Source organism: Macaca fascicularis, chromosome 11 (genome assembly GCF_037993035.2).
Source record: "Macaca fascicularis isolate 582-1 chromosome 11, T2T-MFA8v1.1".
Taxonomy (NCBI): Eukaryota; Metazoa; Chordata; class Mammalia; order Primates; family Cercopithecidae; genus Macaca; species Macaca fascicularis.
In genome coordinates, this window is record NC_088385.1 from 119406550 (window position 1) to 119425075 (window position 18526).

Below are 18526 nucleotides of genomic sequence, written 5' to 3' on the forward strand. Positions count from 1 at the left end.
TTTTTTTGGAATTTATTTTTTCAATTTTTAGAAATAGAGTTTCACTATGTTGCCCAGGCTGGTCTTGACCTCCTGGGCCCAAACTATCCTCCTGCCTTGGCCTCTTAAAGTGCCGGGATTACAGGTGTGGACCACTGTGCCTGGCCACCTTGTCCTTTCTATGTCTAAGTTTTGACGTCTGCTCAGGGGTCTAGTGGTATTTATATGGTATAAAGTGTATGGGAAAGTGAAGGGACCAATGGTATGCAGTATCTAAATAGAACATTGCTTTGCCCTCCCTTAAAGGTCTTGTTTAGATGTTTCCTCTGATGAACATCTCATTTCCTTAAAGATGAGGAGTCTGAAGCAGAAAGGACATTCTTCTTTTAAGACACATGACTGTCTTACTAATTCCCATTGCAAAATATGTCGTGTAGGTAGAGCACTCAGATTTTTATACCAATAATGGATTTTTGTACACAATTTGGACAGTTGATACTATCGGAGCCTTGTGATAGTCCACTGCATTATGCTTCACTAAAAGATACCTGGCTGGGTGCAGTGGCTCACACGTGTAATCCCAGCACTTTGGGAGGCCAAGGTGGGCAGATCACCTGAGGTCAGGAGTTCAAGACCAGCCTGGCCAACATGGCGAAGCTCCATCTCTACTAAAAATACAAAAATTGGCCAGGTGTGGTGGCACGCACCTGTAATCCCAGTTACTCAGGAGGCTAAGGCACAAGAATTGCTTGAGCCCAGGAGGCAGAGGTTGCAGACAGCTGAGATAGTGCTGTTGCACTCCAGCCTGGGTGACAGAGGAAAACCCTGTCTCAAAAAAGAAATTAGAAACAACAACAACAACAACAAAAACCTTCTTTATTATGGAAGTTTTCAAATATATTCAAGAGCAGATAGAACCCCATGTGCCCATCACCCAGCTTCAACAATTATCAACTCATGCACAGTCTCGGTTTCATCTATACTCTGATCCATATCTTCTCTCTCCTTGAATTATGTTGAAGCACATCTCAGACATCATGTCATATATCTATACTTCAGTCTTCTTTTTTTTAAAACTCCCCCTCCCCTTTTCTTTTTTTTTTTGAGACCGAGTCTCACTCTGTCGTCCAGGCTGGAGTGCAGTGGTGTGATCTCTGCTCACTGCAATGTCCGCCTCTCGGGTTCAAGCGATTTTGCTCCTTAGACTCCCGAGTAGCTAGGATTACAGATGTGTACCAACATGCCTGGCTAATTTTTTCATTTTTAATAGAGACAGGGTTTCGACATGTTGGCCAGGCTGGTCTCGAACTCCTGACCTCATATGATCCACCTGCCTTGGCCTCCCAAAATGCTGAAATTACAGGCCTGAGCTACTGTGCCCAGTCCAAAATTTCTTGGTTTGAAACAATTTTGGAACTCATAAGAAGTTACACAAATAGTAGAGAGAGTTTTCTTGTACCTTCTCTCAGCTTCCCATATACCCAGTGATAACATCCTATATACCCATAGCATATGATCAAAACTAGGAAATTGTGAAGATAGCATTATGAGAGGCATCAGGCAGTGTTCATGTTACTGTCGTGCTTACCTGGGCTTTAATTTTTCTTTTTTTTTTTAATCATTAAATGGACAAAACTTGGACTAGGCTGGGGATTAACTGATTTGAACTGGTTTTTCCTGAAGCAGTCCGAGGACTTGCATGACTGTGGTCTCTTTTTCTTCTAGTTGATCATACCAGGGTTGTCCTACATGATGGTGATCCCAATGAGCCTGTTTCAGATTACATCAATGCAAATATCATCATGGTAAGCTTTGCTTTTCACAGTGTTTTCTGACCATACATTGCTAGCCTATTTTTGTATTTTAAATCCTTCCTCATGTCCTGAAAGCAACTTTAAGATGTTTGAAGAATTTTCTTCCTAAATTTCTAGCCTGAATTTGAAACCAAGTGCAACAATTCAAAGCCCAAAAAGAGTTACATTGCCACACAAGGCTGCCTGCAGAACACAGTGAACGACTTTTGGCGGATGGTGTTCCAAGAAAACTCCCGAGTGATTGTCATGACAACGAAAGAAGTGGAGAGAGGAAAGGTAAATCACAGAAACTTCTTTTCTGCTAAACTGTTTTTAAAGTATCACATGTGTCAGACTGGCCATGTTTAGGAATTGAATAAATGAATTAAGCTTACTCTAACTGATTCTCTGAAAAAAAGGGACTAGGAGAAATTTGATTATGTTATTCCTTGGTGTAGTTTTCTTTATGTTTCTTCTGCTTGGGGTTTGTTAAGCTTCTTGGCTCCACGGATTTGTAGTTTTCCTTAAATTTGGATAATGTTCAGTCTTAGTTTCTTCAGATACATACCCTGGGCTGGGCATGGTGGCTAATGCCTATAGTCCCAGCACTGTGGGGTGTCGAGGCGGGTGGATCACTTGAGGTCCGGAGTTTGAGAGCAGCCTGGGCAATGTAGTAAGACCGCATCTCTAAAAAAAAAAAAAAAAAGTACCCTGTCCAACCTTGTCCTAGGACACAAGTCATACATGTATTAGGCTACTTGAAGTTGTCTTGTAGCCCACTGACACTTGGTTTATTTTATTCAGTTTCTTCCCCCGATGTTTCATTTTGAATAGCTTCTTTTGCTATGTCTCTAAGTTAATCTTCTGCAGTATGTCATCTGCTCTTAATCCTATCCAGAGTATTTTTCACCGCAGACATTGTATTTTTCATCTCTAGAAGTGTTAATATCATCTGTATCTTTCCTGTTAACATGTGTAGCATTTTCCTTACCTTTTGAACGTATGGAGTATTTCTGTTGTTGTTTTTTGTTTTTAGAGAGAGGATCTCGGTCTGTTGCCCAGGCCGGAGTGCAGTGGCACGATCTCAGCTCACTGCAGCCTCTACCTCCCAGTTCAAATGATTCTGGTTGCCTCAGCCTCCCAGGTAGCTGGGACTACAGGTGCGTGCCACCAAGCCTGGCTAATTTTTGTATTTTTAGTAGAGACGGGGTTTCGCCGTGTTGGCCAGGCTGGTCTCGGAACCCCTGACCTTAGGTGATCCTCCTGCCTCGACCTCCCAAAGTGCTGGGATTACAGGTGTGAGCCACTATGCCTGGCCATGTTGTCCATTTTAATTAACTCTGCCTAACTGTCCTCCCAAATGGCTGCCCCAGTGCTCACTCCCACCAGCAGCACCTGCCTAGGACGCATTACTCCATACTCTTCAAGACACTTCAGATTAAAAAAATAAATTGTAGCATCCCACACCTACAGAAAAGCAGACAAATCTTATCGAGTGACAGCCCTCTGTGTTATCTCGAAGTGAGCCCACCATGGTGGTTTTTTTTTTAAATATGGAAAAGTTCTGTGTTTTTGTTTGTGTTCTGGTGAAAGTTCTTTTTTAGATATCCTTTAATTGGTTTATTTAAGATTTTGTGTGGAATGTAGCAGTCATACCTATAAATTAAACCTAAGGCAGATGGAGAACTTTGGAGTTGAGCCTTCCTACTGTAATTTTCATATTGGATGTGAAGGGCAGTGTGATTTTCATAAGACTTTCATTGTTGTACTCCTAGTTGGTATACTTCTGAATACTTTTGAGGCCAGATCTGGCCATCGTGAAACAAAGGTTTCCTTCAGCAACTGCCTGCAGTGTTCTTGAAATAATAGACTGATTAAAACATCTTTGTAGTTTCTGCTTCAGGCAAGTGTTTTTTGCCCTAAATGTGGATAGGAAGAATGAAGCCCTTCATCCTCCTTTTTGCCTGATTATAGCTGTAGGATGTTCACCTGTTCTCAGAAGACATGAAGATTGTGAAGAGAGGGGTCTTGTGTTGCTTTAGAGGAGTCAGTATCAGTCCCTTTCAGAAGCTCTCCTGGATAGACAGGCATTAGGGCCAAATCATCCTGCCCCACCCCTCACCACCGTGTCCTAGTCTCTGCTCCCTGTCTCATTCTTCCTCTTTACTTTGGTGGTGCCAAGAGGATGACATGATGGGCGTTGATTCTCTCCACAGACCTTTCTGACAACCTACTCTCAGTATCCCCCCAGTGCGCAGAAGACAAACCAGACTGTGGACTGTGTTTGATTCCTGGGCTCTATTTTAAAAGACAATGTATTAGTTCTCACATTTTAGAATTTGTTTGCCAAGGTTTCCACAAGAGTTTAGAAACTAGGGGGAGGGCTGCAGCAGTTTGCTGATGTTTAAAGTTAGCTAAAATGTTCTTTTCAGGGTCATGATTTAATTTTATATTCTCTGGTGAGTTCCGTGTAATGACTGGGAGCAGTCCTCAGCCTTGATTGGCCAGTGACAGCATAGAGTACAATTAATATTAGGAGTGTTTATTTGGGGAAACTAAAATTTGCATCAAGTTTTTTTTTTTTTTTTTTTGAGACGGAGTCTCACGCTGTTGCCCAGGCTGGAGTGCAGTGGCGCGATCTCGGCTCACTGCAAGCTCCGCCTCCCGGGTTCCCGCCATTCTCCTGCCTCAGCCTCCTGAGTAGCTGGGACTACAGGCGCCCGCCACCGCGCCCGGCTAATTTTTTGTATTTTTAGTAGAGACGGGGTTTCACTGTGGTCTCGATCTCCTGACCTTGTGATCCGCCCGCCTCGGCCTCCCAAAGTGCTGGGATTACAGGCTTGAGCCACCGCGCCCGGCCTTGCATCAAATTTGTCTGAGGTATTTGAATCTACAAAATACTGGAGGGAAAGCTGAATTGAGAATCGTAATAAATAAAAGACCACATCCTTCTTTTTTTTTTTTTTTTGTTTTGAGACTGTGTCTTACTCTGTCACTCAGGCTGCAATGCAGTGGCACGATCTTGGATCACTGCAGTCTCCACCTCCTGGATTCAAGCGATTCTCCTGCCTCAGCCTCCTGAGTAGCTGGGATTACAGGCTGTGCACTACACCTGGCTAATTTTTGTAATTTTAGTAGAGACAGAGTTTCACCATGTTGGCCAGGCTGGTCTGGAACTCCTGGCCTCGAGTGATCCACTCGGCTTCCCATAGTGCTGGGATTACAGGTGTGAGCCACTGTGCCTGACCAAGACCACATCCTTTTATTGAACGTTCCTCCTACCATGTTTTCTTTTTTTCTTTCAATTAATCATTGACTCTGACTGTTGATGTCTGTAGCTGCTCTCTTATTTCCAGTTTTATGTCTGTAAATTTCTCTGTCTTCCTAAGATACAAGGTAAATTTCTCTTGCTGATATTTGTGTCTTGGTGGTTTTGGAAAGTGAGTGGTGTGGATGACTGCCCAGAAAACAACAGAACACAGAAGCATTCTCTGCCCAGAACATATCACCAAATAGATACAAACTCATCTCACTGAGTGAAGTAGCTTCCTTTTTGGCAGCAAGAATGGTTTTCCTGGTGCCATATTTTTCAATCCGCCTGCTCTTGAAGCCAGCAGCTACTGCAGACTTGGCATTCCCAGGCACCCAGTTAAGGGAAAGTGACGTGTAGAGGAGGTATCAGATGGGTCTGGATATAGAAAAAGCAGCTGGTTCAAAACCCCATGGGCTGCCTTTCTGTGATAGAGTTATTCACACTTGGGTTAGATAAGGCACAGAGTCCTCCTACACTGGTGCGGAAATGAAGCAGACAGTCTGGCTCGTTGGGCAGCCTAGACTCCTCCAGAATCTGTGCTTGCCTTCCCTATGGAGTGACTGGCAGATCTTAGAATTCAGACCTCAGTGGTTGCTAGCCAGCACTCTCACATTGGTTAGTCCTTCTCTCTGCATCTTTGATTCTTTAGCGATAAATAAGCAAGCATTGACTCTCCTTTGACATGTGCTTGGATCAGACAACTGCACGAGCCGCCTTTCTCCTCCCACTTCTGCTTGGTTCTCCCAGCACCTGCTTTTCTTGTTTGAACTCTTCCTTTTTTTTTTTTTTTTTTTTTGAGACAGAACCTCTCTCTGTCGCCCAGGCCGAAGTGCAGTGGCATGATCTCAGCTCACTGCAACCTCCGCCTCCCAGGTTCAAATAATTCTCCTGCCTCAGCCTCCCAAGTAGCTGGGATTACAGATGCCTGCTACCATGCCTGGCTAATTTTTGTATTTTTAGTAGAGATGGGGTTTCACCATGTTGGCCAGGCTGGTCTCGAACCCCTGGTCTTAAGTGATCTGCCCACCTCAGCCACCCAAAGTGGTAGGATTACAGGCATGACCCACTGCACCTGGCCTGATTCTTTACAGATAAACAAACATTGACTCTGCTTTGACATGTGCTTGCATCAGGTAACTGTACCAGCCGCCTTTCTCCTCCCACTGCTGCCTGGTCCTGTGAACGCCTGCTTTTCTTTTTTTTTTTTTTTTTTTGAGACGGAGTCTCGCTATGTCGCCCAGGGTGGAGTGCAGTGGCCGGATCTCAGCTCACTGCAAGCTCCGCCTCCCGGGTTTTTACGCCATTCTCCTGCCTCAGCCTCCCGAGTAGCCGGGACTACAGGCGCCCACCACCTCGCCCGGCTAGTTTTTTGTATTTTTTAGTAGAGACGGGGTTTCACCGTGTTAGCCAGGATGGTCTCGAACTCCTGACCTCGTGATCCGCCCGTCTCGGCCTCCCAAAGTGCTGGGATTACAGGCTTGAGCCACCGCGCCCGGCCTGCTTTTCTTATTTGAACTCTTCTTTCCTTTTCCTTGAAAACCTGACAGATGCTAAACCGGCCATTTTCCATGTTGGTGGTTATTAAGCAAGACTTGAACATTTGTTTGTTGCTGGTTTAGGCTTTTATTTCAGAGTTCTCAGAATTAACTTTCTTTTTTTCTGATCCCTTCCAGAGTAAATGTGTCAAATACTGGCCTGATGAGTATGCTCTAAAAGAATATGGCGTCATGCGTGTTAGGAACGTCAAAGAAAGTGCCGCTCATGACTATACGCTAAGAGAACTTAAACTTTCAAAGGTTGGACAAGTAAGTATATTGTCGTATTCTAGAGACTTTGGGAATTATTGATGGTGCGTAGGAATTCAGGGTCTTGCCGTTACTCATGTTTGCATACATGCATGCATTCGCTCACTCATTGATTCAGTAGCCATTTATTGGGTTCCTTCTATGTGCCAGGTACAGTTTAGGCAGTACTGGTACATTGTGAACAAGGCAGTTGGTGTTCCTGCACTCATCAAGCCTAGGGAGATGGATGATTTAAAAACAAATAACTGGCCAGGCGCCGTGGCTCACGCCTGTAATCCCAGCACTTTGGGAGGCTGAGGCGGGTGGATCGCTTGAGCCCAGGAGTTCGAGACTAGCCCTGGGTGGGAGATTGGGATAGGGTGACCTGAGTGGCTGCAAGGCCTGTTAGGAGTCCTCTGCAGGGGCCTAGGTTGATGGCCTCCTCTCCAAGTATCCACAGACTTCCGCAGTTGTTCTTTTTTGTTCCTTCCTTTGGAATGGAATATTATATAAAATGCCAGAATAAACTGGGAGAGAAGCAGTAGATGTGAGAGGTGCTGGGGGGTGAAGTCTGCAGGGCATGGGGATTGTTTGGCTTTTGGATGAGGAAGAGGGATTCAAGACACATTGTAGAAGTCTGAGTCTGAGTGGACAGTGGTGCTGTAGCAGACACCACAAAAGCTGGAAGGAGGTCTGATGTGGGCAGTGATTTGTTTTCTTCTGGATATGTTCAGCTGGGCATCTGAACAGTCATGTGGACATTCATCTATTCATTCAGAGATATTTGTTCAATGACCTCTTGGTTCCTGGCACCATGCTGCTTGCTGAAGATAGAGCTGGGAAACAAAACAGATGGAATCCCTGCACTCCCAAGTGTACGCTGTACTGGCCAGTAATCTACCAGCCCAGTAATCGCACATATAAATATATCATTATAAACCGTAATCAGGGCTACAAAGAAAAAATGCAGGAGTTTAGGGTTCATTTGGAGGGGGAAGAAGGGGAAGGGACTTTTGTTTGTTTTTTTTGAAACGGAATTTTGTTCTGTCACCCAGACTGGAGTGCACTGGTGCGTTCACGGCTCACTGCAGCCTCAACCTCCTAAGCTCAGGTGATCCTCTCGCCTCAGCCTCCCATGTAGCTTGGGACTACAGGCGTGTGCCACCATGCCCACCCAATTGTTAAATTTTTTATAGAGACAGGTGTCTCATTATGTTGCCCAGGGTGGTCTTGAACTCCTGGACTTAAGTGATCCTGCTGCCACATGCAGCCTCCCAAGGTGCTGGGATTACAGGCGTGAGCTAGCGCATCTGGCCAAGGGAAGGGAGGTTTCTTAAGGCATAGGGAACAATGTGTTTGAGTCAGCAAAGGAGGTTGTGGAGGTTTGTCCTAAGTGTAGTAAGCAGCCAGAGTTGGATTTAAGCTTTTAAGAGAGTCCCTTCCACCCCGTAGAGACTGGAGGGGGCAGGAGTTGTTCTAGGGATTAGGACCAATTTGGAGGTACTGCAGTTGTCAGAGTAAAAACTAATAGGGCTTGAACTAGGCTAGTGGCCAGGGTGCCCGAAAGAAGAGGACCCAGTAGAGCTGACTGGAGGCAGACGTGCAGGGATTCAGTGGAGGAGTGTACCAAGGGCGAGGGTGGTGTGCAGGGTGACTGGCAGTTTTCTAGCTTGAGAAGGGTTGGCGGGGGGTTGGCAGTGGACCTGAGGAAGCTGAGAGGATCAAGGACTTCTTTGTGGACACACAAAGTTTGAGATGCCTTGGACACATTGAAGTGGAGCGGTCAGGGAGGCAAGGGTGGAGGTGGGATGCGGAGGGGAGGTGGGATGCAGAGCGTCGTGGATGGATCAGTTTTGCTCAATAGAGGGACATTTTTTTCTGTGGCAACAGGAGGGCAGAAGGAGAAGGTGGCCACAGATGCTGGTAGGTGAACTGAGAGTGATTACTTTCCCCATCCTCTTGGAAGCTTGAGGCAAGGCCATCAACAGACAGTCAGAGGGAATAAGAAGAGAGAGAATATTTGAAGAAAGGGAGAAAAGATGAAATCGTAATTGTGTAGCAGGGCAAGAAGTCCAGAAGTCTGTGCTGTGCCAAGTGCCCAGTTGAGGTGATGAACATGAAAATATACTGATACCCATCGCCTGGTTTTTCTCGAAGGACACTTGGCTTCTAGGGCACAAAACAGAAAGTACATGGTTCATCCAGGCCCGGGGCTTTGCACAGGTGCAGTGGATGGAGAGGAGGTCAAGGAGTGGAGGCACATGGTAGACAGAGACTGTCCCCAGAGCATGGGGACTCCTGGCTGGATGAGGGGGACGGGGGCAGGAGGATGCAGTTGGCAAAGTGGAGGGAGGGGTCAGTGGTCTGGAGGCTACTTGAAGTGACAAGGGGACCAGAAGGATCTGGAAGCCAGTGTGGTTGTGGCCCAGGGTGGGATGTTTAGATTTCTGATGTCAGAGAGGGTCCAGTCATTCTGATGATGGGGAGGGATGGAGGTTGAATCTATGGTAGAGATAGTGAGAGGAACTGGAACAATGTAGCTGTCAAGTAGAAATGGGAGAGAGGGCTGGGCACGGTGGCTCACGCCTGTAATCCCAGTACTTTGGGAGGCTGAGGCAAGAGGATTGCATTAGCTTAGGAGTTCAGGGCTGCAGTGAGCTGTGATTATGCCACTACACTCCAGCCTTGGCAACAGAGCGAGACCCTGTCTCTTAAAAATAAATAAAAAAAAAGAAGAGAAGAAGAAAAAAGAGAAAAGTATCTTTTTAAATCCCTTTTGAAAATGTCACTTAAGGCTGGGCAAAGTGGCTCACACCTATAATCCCTGCCATTTGGGAGGCCGAGGCCAGTGGATTACTTGAGGTCAGAAGTACAAGACCAGCCTGGCCAACATGGCGAAACCCTGTCTCTACTAAAAATACTAAAAATTAGCTGGATATGGTGGCACACGCCTGTAGTCCCAGCTACTCAGGAGTCGAGTCTGAGGCACAAGAATTGCTTGAACCCAGGAGGTGGAGGTTCCTGTGAGCTGAGATCAAGCCACTGCACACCAGCTTGGATGACAGAGTGAGACTGTCTCAAAAAAAAAAGTCACTTAGCTTATATTGTCTCCACTTATATAGGAAGAAGATGTAGCAAGAAACGTGATACTTTTTGGTCTTCTGTAGTCTTGGTGCCATTGTTGATCTTTATAAATTATCATTATCCTCAAAATAGCCGTAATGTGCTGAGTCTCTTCCTATTTGCTGGGCAGAGACTGAGTGTTTCAATGAGCTTGTCGAGTCCTTACAATTGCATTATGAGAGAGAGAGATTATTATTCCCACTTTGCAAATGAAGAAATTGAGGTTTAGAGATACCCAAGGGCCACGTGAGTGTGAGTGCCTGGAATTGGAGCCTAAATCTAGTTATCTGATAGCAAAGCCTGTGTTCTTATCTGCTTTGCATTAAATACAAGTTTAAAATAGAAAAATACTGACCAGGCTGGGTGGCTCACGCCTGTACCAGGCAGATCACCTGAGGTCAGGAGTTTGAAACCAGCCTGGCCAACATGGCAAAACCCCATCTCTACTAAAAATACAAAAATTAGCTGGGCATGGTGGTGCATGCCTGTAATCCCAGCTACTTGGGAGGCTGAGTCAGGAGAATCGCTTGAACCCGGGAGGCAGAGGTTGCAGTGAGCTGAGATCACGCCTCTGCACTCCAGGCTGGGCGACAGAGTAAGACTCTGTCTTGGAGGGGAAAAGAAAAAAGAACAATACTACAATAGAAGTCTGTGTTTATATGGTGGGGAAGGTTGGGTATCAAAAAAACAAAGAGGAATGAATGTCTTAAGTGAATGCCTGTTTCCTCATCTGCTTCCTCTTCTGCTGGGAGGAGAGACCTGGGTCCCTTGAGGTCTCAGTTGCCTCCAGAGCTGAGTGCCACAGGGATGCAGAGGAACGGGGATGTTACCTGTTGCTGGTAATTCAGAGAGATGATTCAGGGTGTAGTTACCTGAAAGAACAAATTGCCATACCAGACCTCTTGGTTCATATGACAGAGGCAAAGAGTTGCCTGCAGGATTGCCGAAAAGGAGACTAGTTCTGGGAGCCTCATGAAGAGGACCTCTCAGTGGAACCTGGGGAGATTCTTTTCTTCTCCATTGGCTCACATTGGATTTAGGAAAGCTCGGAACTGGGTGATTCCTCAACCTCTTGATTTATTTAATTCTTTTCTGGTTTTTCTTGGCTCTACTCCAGGGGAATACGGAGAGAACGGTCTGGCAATACCACTTTCGGACCTGGCCGGACCACGGAGTGCCCAGCGACCCCGGGGGCGTGCTGGACTTCCTGGAGGAGGTGCACCATAAGCAGGAGAGCATCATGGATGCAGGGCCGGTCGTGGTGCACTGCAGGTGACAGCTCCTGCTGCCCTTCTAGGCCACAGCCTGTCCCTGTCTCTTAGTGCCCAAGGCTTGCTTTTACCTATCTACCCCTAGCTTTTTAACTGTAGAAAGAATTTAATATCTGTTTGAGGCATAGAGCAACTGCATTAGGGGACATTTTGATCCCAAGGCATATTTCTCCTAGACCCTACAGCACTGCCATTGGCCATGGCCATTGTAACATGCTCAGTTAAAACAGCAAAGACTAAGTCAGCATGCTCTCTGAGTCCACTAGAAGTTGTGCATTAAACAACTTCATCCTCGCTCTGCAGTTTCTCCTTATTCTTTGTGATGTTTGCTTTGTAGCTGTTGACTGCTTTGTAGGTATTGAGGTGATGGGGATGTAGTGGAAATAGACCTGATTCTTGAGGATCCCTTAAGTCATTTTTGCTTGGTTCCCTTTTGTCTTCTTTTCTTCTATGATTCACCTCCCTGTGGTTCTGTCCTCTCTCTCTCTTTTTTTTTTTCGTTTTTGAGATGGAGTCTTGCTCTATTGCCCAGGCTGGAGTGCAGTGGCACCATCTTCGCTCACTGCAACTTCCGCCTCCTGGGTTCAGGCCATTCTTCTGCCTCAGTCTCCCAAGTAGCTGAGATTACAGGTGTCTGACACCACGCCTGGCTAATTTTTTGTATTTTGATAGAGACAAGGTTTTGTCATGTTGGCCAGACTGGTCTCGAATGCTTGACCTCAAGTGACCCACCTGCCTTGTCCTCCCAAAGTGCTGGGATTGTAAGTGTGAGCCACCACACCTGGCCCATTCTGTTCTCTTCTACCATAAATATATTTCTTCCCCAACACTATATTTGTTTGCCTCACAAGCTTCCAGCTGCTTTCTACCAACGCCTTTGAAGGAAGCTGTGCTGTGACCTTTGTAATGAGTCTGTGGGCTGCTGATTCTCCAGTTTGGGCTTCATGATTATACTGGGGAACATTGGGTCTCCTAAATCTCATTCATTTCTTGGGCAGGTAGATATATGTGAAACTTTTTTATTTGTCCAGTTGTTAAAGAAGCTACCATTTATTGAGCCAGCCTCTGAGCACAATGTTTTTTGTTTTTAATTTTTAAAATTATTTATTTCTTCTATTTCAGTAACTTTATTATTATTATTTTTTGAGACAGAGTCTCACTCTGTCACCCAGGCTGGAGTGCAGTGGTGCGATCTCAGCTCACTGCAACCTCTGCTTTCTAGGTTCAAGCAATTCTCATGTCTCAGCCTCCTGAGTAGCTGGGATTACAGGTGCATGACAACATGCCTGGCTAATTTTTGTGTTTTTAGTAGAGACGAGGTATTGCTATGTTGACCAGGCTGGTCTGGAACTCCTGGTCTTAAGTGATCGTCTTGCTTCGGCCTCCCAAAGTGCTGGGATTATAGGCAAGAACCACTGTACCTGGCCCTCTTTCAGTAATTTTGATGTATTTTTTTTGTATACGATTCCTGTTTCATTCTGTCCAACCAGCACTCTGTATGGTATGTGCTGTTGTCCCCATTTCACAGATGCGGAAACTGAGGGTCAGAGAGGTTAAGGGACTTAACTCAGGCACGTTGTACTGGAGAAGCTGAACTCCAAGAGCAGGTTGGGGCTGACTCCAAAGCCCTGTGCTTTTTGCCAACATATTTTCAAACATAAAGAGACAATTTTATAAATAGCTCCCAAGAGTAGACATTGTTTCTGTTAATACTAATGGCTTGGTTTTGAGTCTGAAACCCCCATGAATGATTCTGTTGTCCCTGCTTTTTGTCCTTCTGCCCGCAGTGCTGGAATTGGCCGGACAGGGACATTCATTGTGATTGATATTCTTATTGACATCATCAGAGAGAAAGGTGGGTCATCTGGCGGGCAAGAAGTGACAGTTTCTGTTTTTAGTTTATGGAAGGAAAGTGCTCGTGAAAACAGCCTAGGGAAGAGAGGTTGAATGGGAAAAATTTTTCACAAAAATCTGGGCTGAAGACTTCAGTGTGTCTGCTTGAGAACAGAAGTGACACTATTTGAGCTTTTGGCATAAAATGAAGTCTAGGAGCTGCTGAACCCACTGCCATGGCCTTTTGTTGCATACACAGTGGTGGTCTCTATCCAGCCACCTGAACCTTGTTTACAGTATGGGGTGATTTGTTGGAAAGTGAGGGAATCCTGACCTCTGCCACTTTATTATTTATGTAGTCTTCTGGGATCTTTGGTATTGGTCAGAAGTTCAACACTGTAGCCATTGCAACATGCTCAATTAAAACAACAAAGACTAAATCAGCATTGTCTGTGAGTTCACTAAAAGTTGTGTGTAAACAACTTCATCCTGGTTCTGCAGTTTCTCTTTATTCTTCTTGATGTTTCCTTCGTAGGTGTTGACTGCGACATTGACGTTCCCAAAACCATCCAGATGGTGCGGTCTCAGAGGTCAGGGATGGTCCAGACAGAAGCACAGTACCGATTTATCTATATGGCGGTCCAGCATTATATTGAAACACTACAGCGCAGGATTGAAGAAGAGCAGGTACCAGCCTGAGGGCTGGCATGCAGATTCGCATTCTCTTTCTAGGCCTCTTGGATACGCTCTCCTTTTGAGCAGGAGGAGAGGCTCTGATAGACAACTGTTTGATTTGGGAATGGGAAACAAACTCCCATCTAAAAGGGCTTCTGGAAACTGTTAATTATTCTCTACTTCTCAGCTCTGATTTTTCACTGCAGAGGAGCTTAGGGAAGGGCACCATCCTATCAGCCTGGCCTGCCAGATTGAAGAACTGCCATGCAGAAAGGTTCTGATGTTCCCAGGCTCACGTGGCAAGCGTAAAACTCAAAGCCTTGAAGTTTCTAGCCTGTTCCAGCCTTGATCCAGGCCATGTTTATCCTGATTCCATCCTTTAAAACGAATGCCTCACTCTTAATAGCGCACAGCAGTTTGAACCACTAATTTGGTCGAGTTGGAAACAGTGAAATTTCAATTTTAATAAGCTGTGCATAATGAAGAGGAATGTGGAATTGGAGCCTTTCCATCTGAAGCTATTCATAACAGGCACAAAGCTGAGTTAATTAGGAATATGCTGAGATGAAGGAAATGAGGAGAACTGCTCTTTTGGGGGCTGTGCTTCTCTCCCCCACCCCTCAACCCCATTGCCATGCTGCAGATGGGGTAGTGTCTAAACATCAGTGACAATTGCCTGCATTACTCTGCTCATTGCCTTCCAGAGAACTCAGCTTCTCCAAATGCTGAGCTCTTTTCAGAATGGGACCTGCCACCAATATTTGAAAGATTTCTAGACTAGCAGAATAGCAGCCACGTTATCAAAGTTTGGTGGGCCAAAGTAAGGTAACTGCTAATTCGTTTAGTAGGTTTTCAGTCCACACAGACATACGGAATTGTTTTATTATACATAGACATCTTCAGAAACTGTATGTATAGAAATGTAAGGTCAAAATTTGAACTTCAGTGCTTTATTTTTTTAAATTTTTTATTTATTATTGTTATTATTTTTTGAGACGGAGTCTTGCTCTGTTGCCCAGGCTGGAGTGCAGTGGCACGATCTCGGCTCACTGCAAACTCCGCCTCCCAGGTTCACACCATTCTCCTGCCTCAGCCTCCCGAGTAGCTGGGACTACAGGCACCCACCACCGCACCCGGCTAATTTTTTGTATTTATAGTAGAGATGGGGTTTTACCGTATTAGCCAGGATGGTCTTGATCTCCTGACCTCGTGATCCACCCGCCTCGGCCTCCCAAAGTGCTGGGATTACAGGCGTGAGCTACTGCACCTGGCCAACTTCAGTGCTTTAAATCTGAATTTGTATTAAGTGATATGAAATATTTAGATGGTTACTATAAGTTATTTTATATATGTCTTCCATTATACTTAATTTGGCCCAAGAATAGTTAGGCAAAAAGTTGCCCAAAGAGGAGGATTTCCTAGTAAATACAAAGCAAATGTAGCATAGTTACTACAATTTGGAGCATGTTCAGGAATGTCTTTTTTTTTTTTTTTTTTTTAATGAGAGAGGTCTCTCTCTGTTGACCAGGCTGGAGTGCAGTGGTGCAATCATGGCTCAATGCAGCCTCAGTCTCCCAGAGTTAAGCGATCCTCCCACCTCAGCCTCCCAAGTAGCTGGTACTACAGGCATGTGCCACCACACCCAGCTAATTTTTGCATTTTTTGTAGTGTCACGGTTTTGCCATGTTGCCCAGGCTGGTCTTGAACTCCTAGGCTCAACCAGTGCTCCTGCCTTAGCCTCTCTGAGTAGTTAGGACTACAAGTTTGTGGCACCATGCCCGACTAATTTTTTTATCTTTATTTTGTAGAGACAAGGTCTTACTGCGTTGCCCAGGCTAGTCTTGAATTCCTGGGCTCAAACAACCCTCCCACTTTGGGTTTCCAAAGTGTTGTGATTACAAGTGTGAGCCACTGAGCTAGTGACCTCTGGGTTTTAAAAATATGTAGGCTTCGATTATTTATTTTTAAAAATGAAATCCTGCAATGTATAGTTTTCTGCATTGTGTGGTTTGAATTTATCTGGGAACTGGCTGCCTGGCTGATTGTGGTAAAGTAAGAAGTACTTAATTTAGTAGAAAGTTTAAATGACAGACACAACATTAAACCCAACTGATTTATAAATGAAGCAAAAGAACAAAAACTCATTCAGGATAATTGGTTATTCTAAAATACAGTCACTTCTAAAATTATGAAGTGTTCATGACCTTTGGGAGTGAAAGAATTTGCTAAAAAAGGATCAGTGAAAAAAAGTAATGATGGGTAAAGAACTGTGGGGAAGGAAGAGAAGAAACAGCACAAGGAAGGAAGAATATAAAATCAGATGTGGGAATCCAGGGGAAAGTGCAAACGAAGCAAGATTGAGAAAATTCTCAAGTTTTTATAAACAGTTCTCACGCTCTGCCAGTTCCTTGGACGTAGACTTTTTTGTTAACTTCCAATTACAGTAGTGGAAAAAAAAAACCCCTCAAATTTGCAAAAGTAGTCTGTGGAATTTTCTTTACCTAACTTTCCTGACTTAACTTTTTAGCATACTTAACTTTAAATCATTCATTTATTCTGTCTGTTTAAAATTAAAAGTGTGAATTGTAAAAGGTAAAATGTTTGTTGCTTACAAACGTTTATACCGCTTTGTCTCTAAATATCATTTCATTTTAAAAAATAAATAATCTAAGCCTACACATTCTAAAATGTGTATATTTTCTAAAAATAAGGACTTTCTCTTACATAACCAATGTCACAATTATTTGATACAGTGATCAAAATCAGAAAACAAACACTGATATAATACTATCATCTAACCTACAGACCATCCTCAAATTTTGCCAGTTTGTCCTGCTAGTATCTTTTATGAGTTCAGGGTCACACAGTGCATTTGGTTATAATGTATCTTTTTTCTCTTTTTTGAGACAGGGTCTCACTTTGTTGCCCAGGTTGGAGTGCAGTGTTGAGACTATGGCTCACGGCAGCCTTGACCTCCTTGGGCTCAGGGGATCCTCCCACCTCAGCCTTTTGAGTAGCTGGCACCACAGGCATGCACCACCATGCCTGGCTAAGTTTTGTATTTTTTGTAGAGATAGAGCTTCACCGTGTTGCCCCGGTTGACCTTGAACTCCTGGGCTCAAGTGACCCTCCCGCCTTGGCCTCCCAAAGGGGGATTACAGGTGTGAGCCACCACACCTGGCCAGTTTAGTCTCTTTAATCTGGAACAGTTTCTCAGTCATTCTTATTTTTCATGACCTGGATGTTTTTGAAGAGTTTAGGCCAGCTATTTAGTAGAATGCCTCTCGATTTGGTTTTGTCCAGTGTTTTCTCTTGACTATATTCTAGTCATGCATTTTTGGCAGGACTGTCACAGAAATGTTATTGTAGTCTTCTTGGTACATCACATCAGGTACACACTGTTGATCTGATTCATTACTAGTGGTGTTAACTTTGATCACTTGAATAAGGTGGTGTCTGTCAAATTTGTCCACCATAAAGTTACTTGAGCAAAATGTAGCTGGGACTACAGGCATAGCAAAAAATGTAGCAAAAAGTAGTATTTTTGCTACATTTTTTTAAGCAAAAAAAGTATTTTTCCCTTTTAAGTTAATCTCTTGACCATAAAGTTATTATTTTTCCCTTTTAAGTTAATATCTTGTTGGTAGATACTAGAGACTGTGTAAATTACCTATTTCTCATAATACTTTTTGCCTACTAATTTTATATTCATTGATTAAATTCTTGCCTAAAAAATTATTACCATGGTATTTGCCAAGTAGCAATTTTCTGTTTCCACTATTGCCTTTCCCCCAGCTTTTAAAAGTATAAGTGGCAAAGAAAAATTGTATATAAAGTATATACCATGATATTTTGATATATGTATACTTTGTGAAGTGATTTTCAAAATTGAGTTAAATAATGCAGCCAACATCTCAGTGACTTTTTTTTTTTTTTTGAGATGGAGTCTTGCTCTGTCACCCAGTCTGGAGTGCAGTACCACAATCTTGGCTCATTACAACCTCCACCTCCCAGGTTCAAGCGATTCTCCTGCATCAGCCTCCCCAGTAGCTGGGATTACAGGCGCCCGCCATCACACCCGGCTAGTTTTTGTATTTTTAGTAGAGATGGGGTTTCACCCCGTTGGCCAGGCTGGTCTCGAACTCCTGACCTCAAATGATCTGCCTGCCTTGGCTTTCCAAAGTGCTGGGATTACAGGTGTGAGCCACTGCGCCCAGCCACTCTTAGTAAATTTTAAATGTACATTTTTTTTTTTTTTTTTTGAGATGGAGTCTCCCTTTGTCACCCCGGCTGGAGTGCAGTGGCATGATCTTGGCACACTAGAACCTTTGCCTCCTGGGTTCAGGTGCTTCTCTCACCTAAGCCTCCCAAGTAGCTGGGACTGCAGGCACGTGCCACCATGCCTGGCTGATTATTGTATTTTTAGTAGAGACGGGGTTTCACCATGCTAGCCAGGCTGGTCTTGAACTCCTGATCTCAGGTGATCCACCGACCTCGGCTTCCCAAAGTGCTGAGATTACAGGCATGAGCCACCATGCCCAGCGACATTACATTATTATTAACTATAATCACCATGCTGTACATTAGATCTCCAAAATGTATTCATCTTATGTAACTTCAAGTTTGTACCCTTTGACCAAAGTCTCCTTGTTTTCCCCACCCCTAACCCCTAGTAATCACTGCTTTAATCTCAGTTTTTATGAGTTTGACTGGTTTAGATTCCACATACAAATGAGATCAGGAAGTGATGGTTTA

At 44.4% G+C, this 18526-nt stretch overlaps 1 protein-coding gene across 2 annotated transcripts in view; it reads left to right on the forward strand.

Moving 5' to 3' along the window:
- PTPN11 (protein tyrosine phosphatase non-receptor type 11) overlaps nucleotides 1-18526 on the forward strand; it is a 100376-nt gene that overhangs the window by 64968 nt on the left and 16882 nt on the right. Inside the window, exons 8-13 of one of the 2 annotated variants that reach the window (XM_015431574.3) lie at nucleotides 1705-1784; nucleotides 1911-2069; nucleotides 6759-6890; nucleotides 11098-11264; nucleotides 13051-13118; nucleotides 13632-13783. In XM_015431574.3, coding sequence (XP_015287060.1) covers nucleotides 1705-1784; nucleotides 1911-2069; nucleotides 6759-6890; nucleotides 11098-11264; nucleotides 13051-13118; nucleotides 13632-13783 — 758 coding nt within the window. The remainder of the gene's footprint in view (nucleotides 1-1704; nucleotides 1785-1910; nucleotides 2070-6758; nucleotides 6891-11097; nucleotides 11265-13050; nucleotides 13119-13631; nucleotides 13784-18526) is intronic. The other variant, XM_005572299.4, reaches the window with a different exon arrangement.